This window comes from Procambarus clarkii, chromosome 25 (genome assembly GCF_040958095.1).
Source record: "Procambarus clarkii isolate CNS0578487 chromosome 25, FALCON_Pclarkii_2.0, whole genome shotgun sequence".
NCBI classification, from domain to species: Eukaryota; Metazoa; Arthropoda; class Malacostraca; order Decapoda; family Cambaridae; genus Procambarus; species Procambarus clarkii.
The window spans coordinates 19,962,796-19,978,863 of NC_091174.1; the positions used below are offsets into that span (position 1 = coordinate 19,962,796).

At 45.4% G+C, this 16,068-nt stretch overlaps 2 protein-coding genes across 2 annotated transcripts in view; both read right to left on the bottom strand.

The window, feature by feature from the left end:
• Positions 1–16,068, bottom strand: part of LOC138368649 (uncharacterized) — a 557,854-nt gene that overhangs the window by 268,630 nt on the left and 273,156 nt on the right. The gene's annotated exons all lie outside the window — the stretch shown is intronic.
• LOC138368438 (involucrin-like) lies at positions 9,665–11,745 on the bottom strand. The gene is made up of 2 exons (XM_069330954.1): positions 11,683–11,745; positions 9,665–10,606 (listed from the first exon to the last, which is right to left on the bottom strand). Exons 1-2 carry the CDS (start codon positions 11,743–11,745, stop codon positions 9,665–9,667), a joined length of 1,005 nt encoding a protein of 334 aa, XP_069187055.1.

Genomic DNA, 16,068 nt, shown 5'->3' on the forward strand with positions numbered 1-16,068 from the left:
CAGTATCTAAGTCACCGTGTAGTATATAAGTCACCGTGCAGTATCTAAGTCACCGTGCAGTATCTAAGTCACCGTGTAGTATATAAGTCACCGTGCAGTATCTAAGTCACCATGCAGTATCTAAGTCACTGTGCAGTATATAAGTCACCGTGCAGTATCTAAGTCACCGTGCAGTATCTAAGTCACTGTGCAGTATATAAGTCACCGTGCAGTATCTAAGTCATCGTGCAGTATCTAAGTCACCATGCAGTATCTAAGTCACCGTGCAATATCTAAGTCACCGTGCAGTATCTAAGTCACCGTGCAGTATCTAAGTCACCGTGCAGTATATAAGTCACCGTGCAGTATCTAAGTCACTGTGCAGTATATAAGTCACCGTGCAGTATCTAAGTCACCGTGCAGTATATAAGTCACCGTGCAGTATCTAAGTCACCGTGCAGTATCTAAGTCACCGTGCAGTATCTAAGTCACCGTGCAGTATCTAAGTCACCGTGCAGTATCTAAGTCACCGTGCAGTATATAAGTCACCGTGCAGTATCTAAGTCACCGTGCAGTATCTAAGTCACCGTGCAGTATATAAGTCATCGTGCAGTATATAAGTCACCGTGTAGTATATAAGTCACCATGTAGTATATAAGTCACCGTGCAGTATCTAAGTCACCGTGCAGTATCTAAGTCACCATGTAGTATATAAGTCACCGTGCAGTATCTAAGTCACCGTGCAACATATAAGTCACCGTGCAGTATATAAGTCACCGTGTAGTATATAAGTCACCGTGTAGTATATAAGTCACCGTGCAGTATATAAGTCACCGTGCAGTATATAAGTCACCGTGCAGTATATATGTCACCGTGTAGTATCTAAGTCACCGTGTAGTATATATGTCACCGTGCAGTATATAAGTCACCGTGTAGTATCTAAGTCACCGTGTAGTATATATGTCACCGTGCAGTATATAAGTCACCGTGCAGTATATAAGTCACCGTGCAGTATATAAGTGTCACGGGGGAAGACAATGAACAGAGTGTTGACGAGCTCCACCGACATCACTGTCAGGAAAGATTAACATCCTTTAATCATCTTAGTTGCAATATGTAGATATTTGCGCTGTTGAGCTTGTACTAATCCATTAACCAATACTAACACAAATTGATTAAGTAATTCGTTCAAAGAAAACAAGATCACAGTGGAATTTTCCCTTAAACTTGCGATAGTATTGCCACGCCATTAAAATATCTACATCAAATATTCAATAATAATTCAAAACCTCCAGTCCAGTATTAGAATCAATAAAAAACTGTTCTAAGTGACTGGATCAAATCATATAAGATAAAATCAACGCCTCCCTATCTTCATCCATAAATGGGCAGAAAATTGAACCGTTCTTAAATGGCGTCACTAGATCCTGTGAGTGAGGGAGGACGCCCTTGTGTAACCAGCAAATATTCCATGAGGAAGCTCTCTAGGCAGCCATGTTAAATACCAGTGACCCGAGCTATCTCTACATTCTTCTGCTGCCGCTGCCGTAAATAGTCTTATTTAGCAGTCTCCGTGGTGTAGTGGTAAGACACTTGCCTGGCGTTCCGCGAGCGCTATGTCATGGGTTCGTATCCTGGCCGGGGAGGATTTACTGGGCGCAATTCCCTAACTGTAGCCTCTGTTTATCGCAACAGTAAAATGTGTACTTGGATGAAAAAACGATTCTTCGCGGCAGGGGATCGTATTCCAGGGACCATAGGATTAAAGACTTGCCCGAAACGCTACGCGTACTAATGGCTGTACAAGAATGTAACAACTCTTGTATATATCTATAAAAAAAAAAAAAAAAAAACGGGAGCACCTCGTTCCGGTTGTAAACAATTATTCTCTTTTATTAGTGAGCTCATTAATTTAAGTATAACCAACCGGTGATAAGGCGGGGGATCAACAAAAATAGGGCGAGCCTCTCACAATCACGTAAATCCTAACAATAATATGCCATATCTGTGAACAAATCCACAAGGGCGTGACGAGGATTCAAACCTGCGTCCGAGAGCATCCCAGACGCTGCCTTAATCGACTGAGCTACGACATGGTATAAGAATTGCAACCAGAAATTCTACTGAATTTACTTGGATCCTGCAGCCTCTCCGAGACACAAACCAGGATTTTACACAATTCCCCAATGCACTCGAGCTATGTTAATAGGCCGTTCTACCTCTTCCCCCTTACTTCATTACACACTGAAATCACAATAGCGTGATGTATCAAATGATCCAAGATCAGGATCCTGGAGGCTCCAGGATCCAAATAAGTTCAGTAGAATTTCTGGTTGCAATTCTTATACCATGTCGTAGCTCAGTCGATTAAGACAGCGTCTGGGATGCTCTCGGACGCAGGTATCGAATCCTCGTCACGGCCCTTGTGGATTTGTTCATATGAGGCATCACGCTATTGTGATTTCTGTGTGTAATGCCATATCTGTTATTAGAAAGTTATTTGCAGTAGTTATATTGTATCATTCCGGCGGCTCTTCTGTGGCAACCTGAAGAAATTGGCGACACCACCCTGTTGCATCACGTGAGATGTATCGTCGCCATAGCAACGAGGTCCATACCTGGCTGGCTGTCCACGTGTCCCACTAAATACTCATATCGAAGCCTTCAAATCAGATAGAGCGATTGAGTACTTAAGCTAACCCCAATAGTATTAGCCATTAGTATAAATTTTCCTGTCAATCGATAATTCTCGATTGATAGGCTACAATTAATAACACCCTAACATGTGTAGGGATATGACTTGTGGAAGAATTTAAATTCATACAGTCTGCTTAATAGAACATGCAGTCCACTAAGCTATCGTAAGAAATAAGAAATAAATTTAATTATATATTATAAATTAGAATTCAATTAATTAATGAATTGAAATAAATAAAATCCCACGAGTCAGAATTCCCCACATACTCCGTCACTGCTCTCTTTACTGTCGGCTCTGTACTCTTCCTGGTGAAAAAGTCGGCGTTTAACCCGTGTGTACACCAGCCCCAAAACACAGGGACCTCACAACACCTCTGGAGACTCACTAGGCTACCTTCTGTCCCCAGAGAGCAGCAGGTAGAGCGGCAGATGTCAAGTAGTCGCAGGTGTCTACCTCGGACACCTGGGTATGCAGCTATTCCTGTAGAGTTCTCACCTGCGCCCAGCGCGGAGGAAATGACTTCAGTTCTCTACTCAAGTCCTTTTGACCATAGGGCTACGTTCCCCGATTTCATTTAATCTTTATTCCTGTACTCAGTGGCTTGTACAGTGGCTTGTACTCTCAGGCTTGTACAGTGGCTTGTACTCTCAGGCTTTCATATGTATATATGACGTGGCATAACCGAAATAAAGGAACATATAAACACAGCATCTAAAACTAAAAAAACATTTACTGACCAAAGAAATACATAAACAAATAATAATTTGTCTTGGATAGCCCCACTCAAGCCTGCAATCAATCAGATATATATAATAATAATAATAAAATTTCTATAAGTTCCCTTGGGAACGCCTAGTCAACAAGGGGAAAGGGGAGATTAGTTAGCTAGGAAATGGTGGTATCTCCAGTGGTTTGTAACTCCCATGTGTCGCCAGCTCACTGAAGTTCCATCACCACATCCTTGGCTGCTCCGTGGCGTCACTAGTATCCTCGTCCTTCTCTGGGTAACACTGACGTGGCGCCAATCCTCGCGATGCACCAAGGAGGCGCATTCTGCTGTGCGTTCATTCAACCCATTCTTGCAAATTTAATAAGTCAATATTGACTTATTAAATATGTGCATAGGTGACATACTTAACATAATAGTTTCCCTTGAAAAGCTTCATAGAAAACACCGACCTTACCTAACCTACTTAGTATGTTAGGATAAGCATCTTATTGCTTCGTAATTACAATTATTACCTAACCTATACCTATAATAGGTTAAGTAACAATTGTAATTACGAAGCTATAAGATGCTTATTTTAACATACTAAGTAGGTTAGGTAAGGTCGGTGTTTTCTATGAAGCTTTTCAAGGGAAACTATTATGTTTAGTATGTCACCTATGCACGCAACAAATAAGTAAATATTGACTTATTAAATTTGCGAGAACGTGTTGGTTCATTGCTGGTGTCAACACTGAATCTCCCTTGACCCTCCTCTGCCCAGCCTGACGATTAAGTGCGACCTCAGCACACTGTATAGATTTACTGAACAAAAATTTTATCACCTACGAGCTATTCATGCCCGTGCACCTCTTGGGTGGCTTAATCTTTATCAATCAATCAATCCTCATCGCTCCGTGAGATATACCTTTTCCCAGAAGCCTTTTGTCAATGCCCTGTGCATTGATTCACTACCATAGAAAATATCTCGATGGACGACTTCACTAGTTGGGTCAGTTTCGATACAGGACGCCATCACAGTCCGTTCACTGTACTCACTGCCTTGGCAAGCTAGCCAGAGGAATTAAATTCTGCTGCACTCGCTCACTTCACAGGCTACTATAGGATTGTTTATTATCAATACATGATTGTTCACAGCCACTTCATTGGCACAGTTAGATGAAACACTCGTTTTCTAGGGATGTTATAAACCCCAGGTACCCTGGCGAAGTGAGTCTACCAGGTAGAGAGTTATTCTGCATACATTAGGTCAGGGGAAGGAATAATGGGATAATTATAACGGGATAATGAGACACAGGCGAGGACAACGGCGCTGCAGACCATGTATATACACCTCTTAGGCACAATTCCATGAAAATGTTTTCATTCTCCAGGTCGATAATCTTTAACTACAATAGAGAGAAAGACAGTTTGCCTGTGTTTGTTTGTTTGTCTCTCCAAGATTGGAAGGCAGATGCTTGGGGCTGACCGTGCTCATCTTGACCGGGTGTATGATCTGAGCTATTGGCTGGTCGGTGTTGGTCTCTCTGGTGCTATTAAGAGGGGGTGGGGATCGGTTACAACTTCTCCCTCTAATCCAATCGTTGCAAAGTGGCTGGCCGGGTCACTAGATATCTTCACTTCTCTGAGACCGAGAGAGATGGAGGAGAGACGAAGGAAGGAGATGAGAAGGGGAGGGGAAGGTGATGTTTGAAGAGCGGGTAGGAAAGAGGGGGTGATAGGTGGAGAGGGGGGGGAATAGAGGAGGGGAGGGGTGAAGAAGTTAGCGAAGGGAGGAGAACGGGAGATTGGGAGAGAGTAGTGGAGAGGAGGTTTGAGAGGGGGGGGGGTTGTTTGAGAGTGGGGGAGAGAAAGATGGAGAAAGAGCAACAGGTCTGGATATGGGGGAGGGGTGAGACAGGGAGAGACGAAGGAGAGGGAGAAGAAGAGAGGAGTGAGGGGCTATCTTATGGGAGGAAGTCGGAGAGGGGGGGGGGGGAGATTGTGACAGAGTGAGGGAGGGTTGGAGTGGGGAAGAGGGGGGAGAGACCCAAGCGCAGCCGGATACCCCTCCTATTCTGCCAATAAAAAAACGAAATTTATATCAAAATTATATTCGTATGTTCGAAAATACTTTAATTAAACTCTAGGAACACATTACCGTCTTTGGATCACATACCTTTATATGATCTAAAAATTACTTCACAAATCACAAAATCTTTAACGTCATGGAGCTGTATCCACAAGTCCCAAGAACAACAAACTTCCTATGAAAGTTCTTCCTGAGCTCTTTATAATATCTCTGAAACACTAAACCATCAGCACAGTTACTCGCATAAGTTTAGCTTAAGATCATAATGTTGCATCTCAAAGTTTTCACTCATATTCTGGAGCTCCTCTGACAGCACAAAGATGTTTTATCAATTACAAAATCTTCATTTAAAGTTGACACCAATATCGCAAGTCATGTAATAAGTGTTAATATAAAAGGTTACTGGTATACAAATAATTATGGTAATGTAATTTATATCTTACTATTTGTTACAGAAATCACGTCCCAGAAGCCAGTTAAAGTCATGTAGTATGGGAAGTGTCCGGGTGAGTTGTGCTAACTGCTCGGGTTTGGGATAAAACTGAACCCCAAACTTAATAAACGTGGCGGAGTCATAATGGAATGGAATTTCGTTAACGTGGAGAGCAGAAAGGAAGAGTCACTTACCCGTTTTATTGTACGCTAGTTGTGCTTGCGGAGGGTGAGCTTCGGCTCTTTGGTTCGGTCTCTCGACTGTAAATCAAATGGTGTACCGGTTTCTGAGCCTATTGGGCTCCATCATATTTTTCACTTGAAACTGTGTTTGGAGTAGCAATATGACTCTTGGAGTATGGAGCATGAAACTGAGTTTTAGTTTGTGTGTGTGTGTGTGTATTCACCTAGTTGTACTCACCTAGATGTGTTGCGGGGGGTTGAGATCTGGCTCTTTGGTCCCGTCTCTCAACTGCCAATCAACTGGTGTACAGATTCCAAAGGCTACTGGGCTCTATCATATCTACATTTGAAACTGTGTATGGAGTCAACCTCCACCACATCACTGCCTAATGCATTCTATCTGTAAACTACTCTGACACTGAAAAAGTTCTTCCTAACGTCCCTGTCTGAAGTCTTTCTAACGTTCCACCTGTGTCCCCTTGTTTGCGAATCACCCGTGTTAAACAGTTTGTCTTTATCTATCTTGTCAATTCCTCTGAGAATTTTCTAGTTAGTGATCATGTCTTCCTGAGCTCTCCTTTTTTTCTGCGACGTGAGGTGCATTTCCCTCAGCCTTTCATCGTAACTCATGCCTCTTAGTTCTGGGACTAGCCCAGTGGAATACTTCCGAACGTTTCCAGATTCGTCTTGTGCTTGACAAGGTACGGGCTCCATGCTGGGGCCACATATTCTAGGATTGGTCTTACATATGTGGTATACAAGGTTCTGAAGGATTTTTTACACAGGTTTCTGAAGGCAGTCCTGATGTTAGCCAGCCTTGTATACTCCGTTGATGTTATTCTTTTAATGTGGGCTTAAGGAGACAGGTTTGGCGTGATATCAATTCCTAGATCTTTCTCTGGGCCCGTTTCATGAAGGACCTCATCTCCCATTCGGTATCCAGTGTCTGGCCTCCTGTTTCCACCGCCGAGTTGTATTTCCTTACATTTCTTGGATTGAACTTTAGTACCCATTTGTTGGACCATTCATTCAGATCCTCTATCTTAATACTCCTCATAATTTTTGCATCATCAGCATATAATGAGAGGAACGAGTCTGCCAACGAGTACACCCACCATGGACATTCTCCCGACGCACTTATCCCAGAGGAACCTCCAAGTGACTGCTGGATAGAAGCAGCCAGCGCAGAATCCCCCCACCTTGACCGAATTCAAGACTAGGACCCAGTGTGTAGAAAACCTCTGAGAAAGACGAGAAAACCCGTGGAAACGAGTAATTGTCCCTCACATCCAGATCGGCGGATTCTAAATAGTAAAAAAAAAAAATAAACATGGAATACCAGGTAAATGCCATTTGGAGCACCCTCAGAGCCAAGGACCCTCCCAGGGACAATAACCCCCCCCCCCCCTTGCCTTTGATTGTGTGTGTATCTCACCAAGTAAAATAAAATGGACTTGGATGAGAGCTACGCTCGTGGTGTCCCGTCTTCCAGCGCTCTTTGTCATATAACGCTTTGAAACTACTAAATTGGTCCATAATTTCCTGGACCGTCTTCCCTCTAAGTTCCTCCTCCCATTATACACTTCCCAATTATTCTCTTACTTTCACGTAGTCTCCTTTTTATATTCAACTTACACATTTTGGAGTATGTGAGAATAGCTATAAACATTATATACATATGTATACATATACACAATTTGTAATTCTGTATATGTGAAATATATTGTGCATAAGATTAACTACTACCTGAGTGTTCATAACTACCCTGCCAATTCGGTAGTCTCATTGAAGAGGACTCCAGCATGAACATAAATTTATTAGTAGTAGAAGGCATCCGTCAATCCCGTGGGGTTATGGAGTTGTGCCCTGGGCGTCTAGTTGTTGTAGTCTAGTTGGATGCAGCGCCTGCCGTGGTTGTGAAGGCTATGAACTATATGCTGGAGTGTCCTCTCCAGGGCACAGGCCTGGGCAGTAATTATGGAGGACCAGCTGTTGCTCATGCAGCAGATCCACCCTCTCCACGCCACCGATGTGATTTTAGGGAAGGGCAGGCGCCGATACGCTTGGCACCAGTGTCGTCGCGGGGGTTGCCGGAATGTAGCTGTAAACAGCTGCAAACTGCCTTAGGGACTCCGGCTTCGGATTTTTCCTCAGGGTTGACTCCCGAAGTCTTTCCCATGAATGGGTTTAGCCACAAGACAGCAGAGGTTTGAATTCGGGGTTTTCCTTCCCTGGATGAGCTGCCTTCCCAGGCTAACGAGCCCCATCTGCCCGAAGCAACAGGTTTTAAGGCGCCAGAGACCCGCCTTCGCCCTTCTCCTGTTGGTAAAAGCAGTTCGCCAGGCCTAGAGGCTACGCCACACGTGCAGGCCAGGAGCCGGACTTGGTTGTCAAAGGCTACTTGAGACGCACGTCATCAGGGCACTTTACAGGCTGTGGGAGCTTATATCTACAACCCTCCCCCCCCCTCCCGGCTATAACAACCTTTGGAACCAAATTTATAACTAGTAAATGATAAGATGTGAAGAAATAGTGTGACAGATATTGTTATGACTCAGTGTGTACCAGCTGCTGCTACTGTAACCTAACTTTGCTGATAAATTGCTCAAAGAATGGCATATAAATATATATTGCTGAGTAACCATATATATTGTTGTACATTCTATGTATTTATTACGTGTCCGTCCATACGGTGGACTATTAAATGTTCCAGAGTGTTGTTTTGTGTGTTTGCTAACTGCTTGTTGAGCGACGTATATGAGAGCTTGACATCAACTGAGTGTGTGTGTGTGTGTGTGTGTGTGTGTGTGTGTATTCACCTAGTTGTGCTTTCGGGGGTTGAGCTCTGCTCTTTCGGCCCGCCTCTCCACTGTCAATCAACTGTTCCTACTACTACTACGAATTTTTTCCCCACACCACACACACACATACCCCAGGAAGCAGCCCGTGACAACTGACTAACTCCCAGGTACCTATTTACTGCTAGATAACAGGGGCATAGGGTGAAAGAAACTCTGCCCATCATTTCTCGCTGGCACCCGGGATCGAACCCGGGACTACAGGATCACGTGTGGAGCGTGCTGTCCGCTCGGCCACCGGCTTCCCAGTGTCAGTATTACGTTGCTCACTAAGCCACCATTATTTTTATGCCAGGGTTGTAATAAGAACTTTTTTTAAAAACGGAGAGAGGTCGGTGTTGAATAGTCTCGGAACCCATAATACTTAGAGAATGGTTAGTTTCCAAGAGACCAGAAAAGTTTGTTTTTTGTTTTGTTTGAAAACCAGAAAAAGTTTTCCAAGAGACCAGTTTGAGAAATTTTAAGCTGTCCCAATATTTTAGATATTTTATTAAATGGCTCCGGGGGGGAGGGGGGGGGGGGAGGGGGGGGTAAAAGATGACTACACGTTCTCCAGGTCAATAGACTCTTACAAAATATGGACATAGAATGACACATGTATTTTAAATAAATACTGTACTACGACTGACGCTTCGAGCGCAAGCAAGCAAACCCAAATAAATAAATCAAACACACACGCACATATGAGCGATAATTTACTGGAATCATGACCTATGTTAACCGAGCGAGCCTTGAGAAGCCATGGTGGCCTTGATGTGAGTAGCCTCGCCACCAACACACCATGCACGCCCCTCCCCGCCACGTAGCAGGCCATCACGCACCTCCCCGCCACGTAGCAGGCCATCACGCACCTCCCCGCCACGTAGCAGGCCATCACGCACCTCCCCACCACGTAGCAGGCCATCACGCACCTCCCCACCACGTAGCAGGCCATCACGCACCTCCCCACCACGTAGTAGGCCATCACGCACCTCCCCGCCACGTAGCAGGCCATCACGCACCTCCCCACCACGTAGCAGGCCATCACGCACCTCCCCACCACGTAGCAGGCCATCACGCACCTCCCCGCCACGTAGTAGGCCATCACGCACCTCCCCGCCACGTAGCAGGCCATCACGCACCTCCCCACCACGTAGCAGGCCATCACGCACCTCCCCACCACGTAGTAGGCCATCACGCACCTCCCCACCACGTAGCAGGCCATCACGCACCTCCCCACCACGTAGTAGGCCATCACGCACCTCCCCACCACGTAGTAGGCCATCACGCACCTCCCCACCACGTAGTAGGCCATCACGCACCTCCCCACCACGTAGTAGGCCATCACGCACCTCCCCACCACGTAGTAGGCCATCACGCACCTCCCCACCACGTAGTAGGCCATCACGCACCTCCCCACCACGTAGCAGGCCATCACGCACCTCCCCACCACGTAGTAGGCCATCACGCACCTCCCCGCCACGTAGTAGGACATCACGCACCTCCCCGCCACGTAGCAGGCCATCACGCACCTCCCCACCACGTAGCAGGCCATCACGCACCTCCCCACCACGTAGTAGGCCATCACGCACCTCCCCACCACGTAGCAGGCCATCACGCACCTCCCCACCACGTAGTAGGCCATCACGCACCTCCGGCTCCCACCAGGTAGCAGACCTCTAAGCCATGCAAGCCAAGCTCACCCTCCAAGAATAGGCACAATTGATCATATGTAAGGGTTATCCAAGGCTATCCAATTTCAAGAAACTGTGGCTCACTGATGCGTAGGGCCCAGAGGTAGAAAGACACGCGAGCACTTTTCTGAACAGAAAAGTGTGATCTAGGTTATCTTGAGGTTATCTTGAGATGATTTGTGCCTCCTCTCAAGCTAAACGAAATTTCTTTGATCCCAAACCTGTTTCCGCTATGCTCTACCTTCCCGTCATATCTGAACTCAAAAATCTCACTAATACCCTTTGTCCTTGATGCTAAGCTCACCTTTTGACAAACTAACACACGTCGTAGTAATCTGGTTCACACTGCTCCTCCTGCTTCCAATGCTGCTGGTGTCTACTCTATTTCCTGTTCGTCTTGTCCTCTCCAATACTTTGGTGAAATTGGTCGTACGTTGATTGTCAGACTTAAGGAACACAAATTAAGTGGTAAGTCTGCAGACACAAACAATGCTCTCTTCTGTCATGTTAGGGACTCTTGAGCATCCTATAGATTGGTCGACTTCTAAAATAATCTTTCCAGCCTCTACTCTTCACAGACGCCGTCTTGTCGAATCGGCTCTGATCCACAATATGCCCAACATGAACCTTAGTCTTGGTTTTGCTGCTGTTGACGATTCCCCTGCACAGTACATACTTAAATGCTCAAACCTTCTTAACAAACGTGACCAGACTTAAGCCTATCCCTCTTTTATTCTTACCCATTTTCTAATTCTTACATCCTTCTATTCTCATCATATTCTTACCTTTCATCTTTCTCTTACCTGCTCCTCATCTCTCATCTCAATCTTACTTGATTTATTTGTCTGTCCCTTCCTCTCCTCGTTACGGGTTATTCATGCCCGTGCCACCTCTTGGGTGGCTTACCTGATACCTGGTTGATACCTGGTTGATGGGGTTCTGGGAGTTCTACTCCCCAAGCCCGGCCCGAGGCCAGGTTTGACTTGTGAGAGTTTGGTCCACCAGGCTGTTGCTTGGAGCGGCCCGCAGGCCCACTTAATCTTCATAAATAACTCAATTACCTTTCCTTTATCACACGACTTGATAATGGTCCATGACAGATCAAAACGTCGTCGTTTCCCCATCTTCTGATGTGTTATTTGGTCATCATGTCTTCAGCCACGTTGTTGTGACTCATCTCCTACATAATGTCCCGTTATCTGTTCGTGGGTCGTCTGGTAGGTTAGGATAAGGGACTTTAGTACAGCAGTGTCTTGACGTTGGGGACGCTGGCGAGAACGAGCAACAGGGTCAACCTCCATCAGTGAAAGCCCAGTTAGAATCATTCTGACCAACTCGTGGTGCAGGGGTGAGGTTCAGTGGTACAGGGATGAGGTGGGGTGGTACAGAGGTGCGGTACAAGGGGGAGGTGCGTGGCTGGAAGTACTTTGATCGCTGGTTCCAGTTACCTCATTCCTCAAAATTATTTTGTCATCAATATTCTATTTGCACGTGAGTCCAAGTTGGCAGCGCCAAGGCCGACGGTCTGCACCGGTGGCGGCTGTGTACTCACCTATTTGTGCTTGTGGGGGTTGAGCTTTGGCTCTTTGGTCCCGCCTCTCAACTGTCAATCAACTGGTGTACAGATTCCTGAGCCTACTGGGCTCTATCATATCTACATTTAAAACTGTATATGGAGTCAGCCTCCACCACATCACTGCCTAATGCATTCCATCCGTTAACTACTCTGACACTGAAAAAGTTCCTTCTAACGTCCCTGTGGCTCATTTGGGTACTCAGTTTCCACCTGTGTCTCCTTGTTCGCCCCCCACCAGTGTTGAATAGTTTATCCTTGTTTACCCGGTCGATTCCCCAGAGGATTTTGTAGGTTGTGATCATGTCTCCCCTTACTCTTCTGTCTTCCAGTGTCGTAAGGTGCATTTCCCGCAGCCTTTCCTCGTAACTCATGCCTCTTAGTTCAGGGACTAGTCAAGTGGCGTACCTTTGGACTTTTTCCAGCTTCGTCTTGTGCTTGACAAGGTACGGGCTCCATGCTGAGGCCGCATACTCCAGGATTTGGTCTTACATATGTGGTGTACAAGATTCTGAATGATTCCTTACACAGGTTCCTGAACGCTGTTCTGATGTTTGCCAGCCTCGCATATGCCGCAGACGTTATTCTTTTTATGTGGGCTTCAGGAGACAGGTTTGGTGTGATATCAACTCCGAGATCTTTCACTCTGTTCCTTTCATTAAGTACTTCATCTCCTATTCTTTATCCTGTGTCTGGTCTCCTGTTTCCACTGACTAGTTTCATTACTTTGCATTTACTCGGGATGAACTTCAACAGCCATTTGTTGGACCATTCACTCAATCTGTCTAGGTCATCTTGTAGCCTCCTACTATCATCCTCTGTTTCAATCCTCCTCATAATTTTTGCATCATCGGCAAACATTGAGAGAAACGATTCTATACCCTCTGGGAGATCATTTACATATATCAGAAACAGTATAGGTCCAAGGACTGACCCCTGTGTGATTCCACTCGTAACGTCTCGCCAATCTAAGACCTCAACCCTCACACTGACTCGTTGTCTCCTGTTGCTTAGGTACTCCTTTATCCAATGGAGTACCTTCCCTTTCACTCCAGCCTGCATCTCCAGCTTTTTCACTAGCCTCTTGTGTGGTACTGTATCAAAGGCTTTCTGACAATCCAAAAATATGCAGTCTGCGCACCCTTCTCTTTCTTGCCTTATTTTTGTTGCCGGGTCGTAGAATTCAAGTAACCCTTTGAGGCAGGACCTGCCATCCCTGAACCCATGTTGACGCTGTGTTACAAAGTTCTTTCGCTCCAGATGCTCCACTAGCTTTCTTCGCACAATCTTCTCCATCAGCTTGCATGGTATGCAGGTTAGGGACACTTGCCTGTAGTTTAGTGCCTCCTGTCTATCCCCTTTCTTGTATATCGGGACTACGTTAGCTGCTTTCCAAATATCTGGCAGTTCCCCTGTTGCCAGTGATTTGTTATACACTATGGAGAGTGGTAGGCACAGTTCTTCTGCTCCTTCCTTTAGTATCCAAGGGGAGATTCCATCTGGGCCTATAGCCTTTGTCACATCCAACTCTAGTAAACACTTCCTTACTTCCCCGCTGGTAATCTCAAACTCTTCCAGTGGTTCCTGGTTAGCTATTTCCTCTCTTATCTCTGGAACTTCTCCTTGCTCTAAGGTGAAGACCTCCTGGAATTTCTTATTCAGTTCCTCACACACTTCCTTGTCGTTTGTAGTGAATCCTTCCGCCCCTATCCTTAATTTCATAACCTGTTCCTTTACTGTTGTTTTTCTCCTGATGTGGCTATGCAACAATTTAGGCTGAGTCTTTGCCTTGCTTGCGATGTCATTTTCGTATTGTCTTTCTACCTCTCTTCTCAACCTGACATATTCATTCCTGGCATTCTGGTATCTTTCTCTGCTCTCCAGTGTCCTGTTATTCTTATAGTTTCTCCATGCCCTTTTATTTTGCTGCTTAGGTAGCCTACATCTCTGATTAAACCATGGGTTTTTCATCTTCATTTTACTGTTTTCCTTTTGGACCGGGACAAACTTGTTTGCTACATCCTTGCACTTCTGCGTGATGTAATCCACCATATCTTGGGCCGTCTTTCCCCTGAGCTCTGTTTCCCATGCTATATCTGTTAGGCATTTTCTTATCTCCTCATAGATTCCCTTTCGGTATGCTAACCTTTTGGTTTCGGTATCCCTCCTCGAGTTCAATAACCCTTCTTCAATCAGGTATTCAAACACCAGTACACCGTGGTCGCTAATTCCTACTGGGTCCTCAAAACCGATTTCTCTTATGTCGGAGTCGTTCAGAGTGAAGACTAGGTCGAGTCTCGCTGGTTCGTCATTTCCACTCATCCCTGTGGGTTCTCTGACATGCTGGGTTAAAAAGTTTCTAGTCACAACCCCCAATAATTTCGCTCTCCACGTATCCTCGCCTCCATGCGGTTCCTTGTTCTCCCAGTCAATCCTTCCGTGATTGAAGTCCTCATGATGAGCAGGTGGGATCTGTTTCTACAGGCAGCAGAGGCTGCTCTCTCAATTATAGAGTTAACTGCCATGTTGTTGTTTTCTTACTCTTGACTGGGTCTTCTGTCATTTGGTGAAGGGTTATATATTACTGCTACTACTACTCTTGGTCCTCCCATTGTCATGGTGCTTGCAATGTAGTCTTTGAAACCCTCACAGCCCGGGATGGCCATCTCCTTAAAACTCCATTCCTTTCTCATGAGTAGGGCCACTCCGCCTCCTCCCCTGCCTTTCCTCTCTTTCCTTATTGAATGTGTGTGTGTGTGTGTGTGTGTGTGTGTGTGTGTGTGTGTGTGTGTGTGTGTGTGTGTGTGAAAATTCATTTAATTTTTCCATGTAGGATAAGGTAAGATAGTGATTTATTGTGAATCTGAATATTTTCTTACTTATAAAAATCCGTGGTTTAAAGTTAATACTTTATTTTCTTAAAAATTATGTTTTATTTTGTTATTATGTTATCAGTGTATATTTTTTGACGTAAAATTTCGTGGTATTAAATGACGTTCTCATTTTTTTCCATGTGGGGTCATTTTTTTAAAGTTACTTGGGACTCTAACTTTCGCAGCGAGTGCTGTCTTTGTTACTCCTGAGGGACTTAATTTTTGTGGGGAAGACTCAGTGACTTCTTCCTGTTGTTAATGTTAGTGACAGAGTTGGCCGACACTGGATACCTTAATGTTGTTGAGTCTATAGAGAATATGGTTTTGGATACTCCTCTGAGACTTTAAAATTGAATAAGTCACATTTAGTACAACTTAACCACAACTTAGATGCACTTTTCTTTTGGTTTAATTTTTCAGCATCTAGTAAATTTAGTGTACGAATGATGTTAAGTGCGTGTGCATGAAGCTTAACCTGTTTATCTTAGCAGCAACTAGCTTCAGTTATAAGTGCCAGTGTTGTTAACTTTAATGTGTTGTATATTGTAATAGTTGTTGTTATGTATGTTAAGTTCACTCCAGTAAACTGGTGGACAGTCCTTAGGTGATGATTCATCACGGCCGAGAGACGACCTCCTGTCAGACTCATCACGGGGTGGAGACGACCTCCTGTCAGACTCATCACGGGGTGGAGACGACCTCATGTCAGACTCGCCACGGCGTGGAGACGACCTCACGTCAGACAGACTCACCACGGCGTGGAGACGACCTCACGTCAGACAGACTCATCACGGGGTGGAGACGACCTCATGTCAGACTCGCCACGGCGTGGAGACGACCTCACGTCAGACAGACTCACCACGGCGTGGAGACGACCTCACGTCAGACAGACTCATCACGGGGTGGAGACGACCTCATGTCAGACTCACCACGGCGTGGAGACGACCTCACGTCAGACAGACTCATCACGGCGTGGAGACGACCTCACGTCAGACTCACCA

Coding starts and splice junctions, on each gene's coding strand:
- LOC138368438 (XM_069330954.1), bottom strand. CDS start 11,745: ATGGGGAAACGACGACGTTTTGATCTGTCATGGACCATTATCAAGTCG. Junction 10,607..11,682: donor AGTCGTGTGATAAAGGAAAG/GTAATTGAGTTA, acceptor TGCATGGCTTAG/AGGTCTGCTACCTGGTGGGA.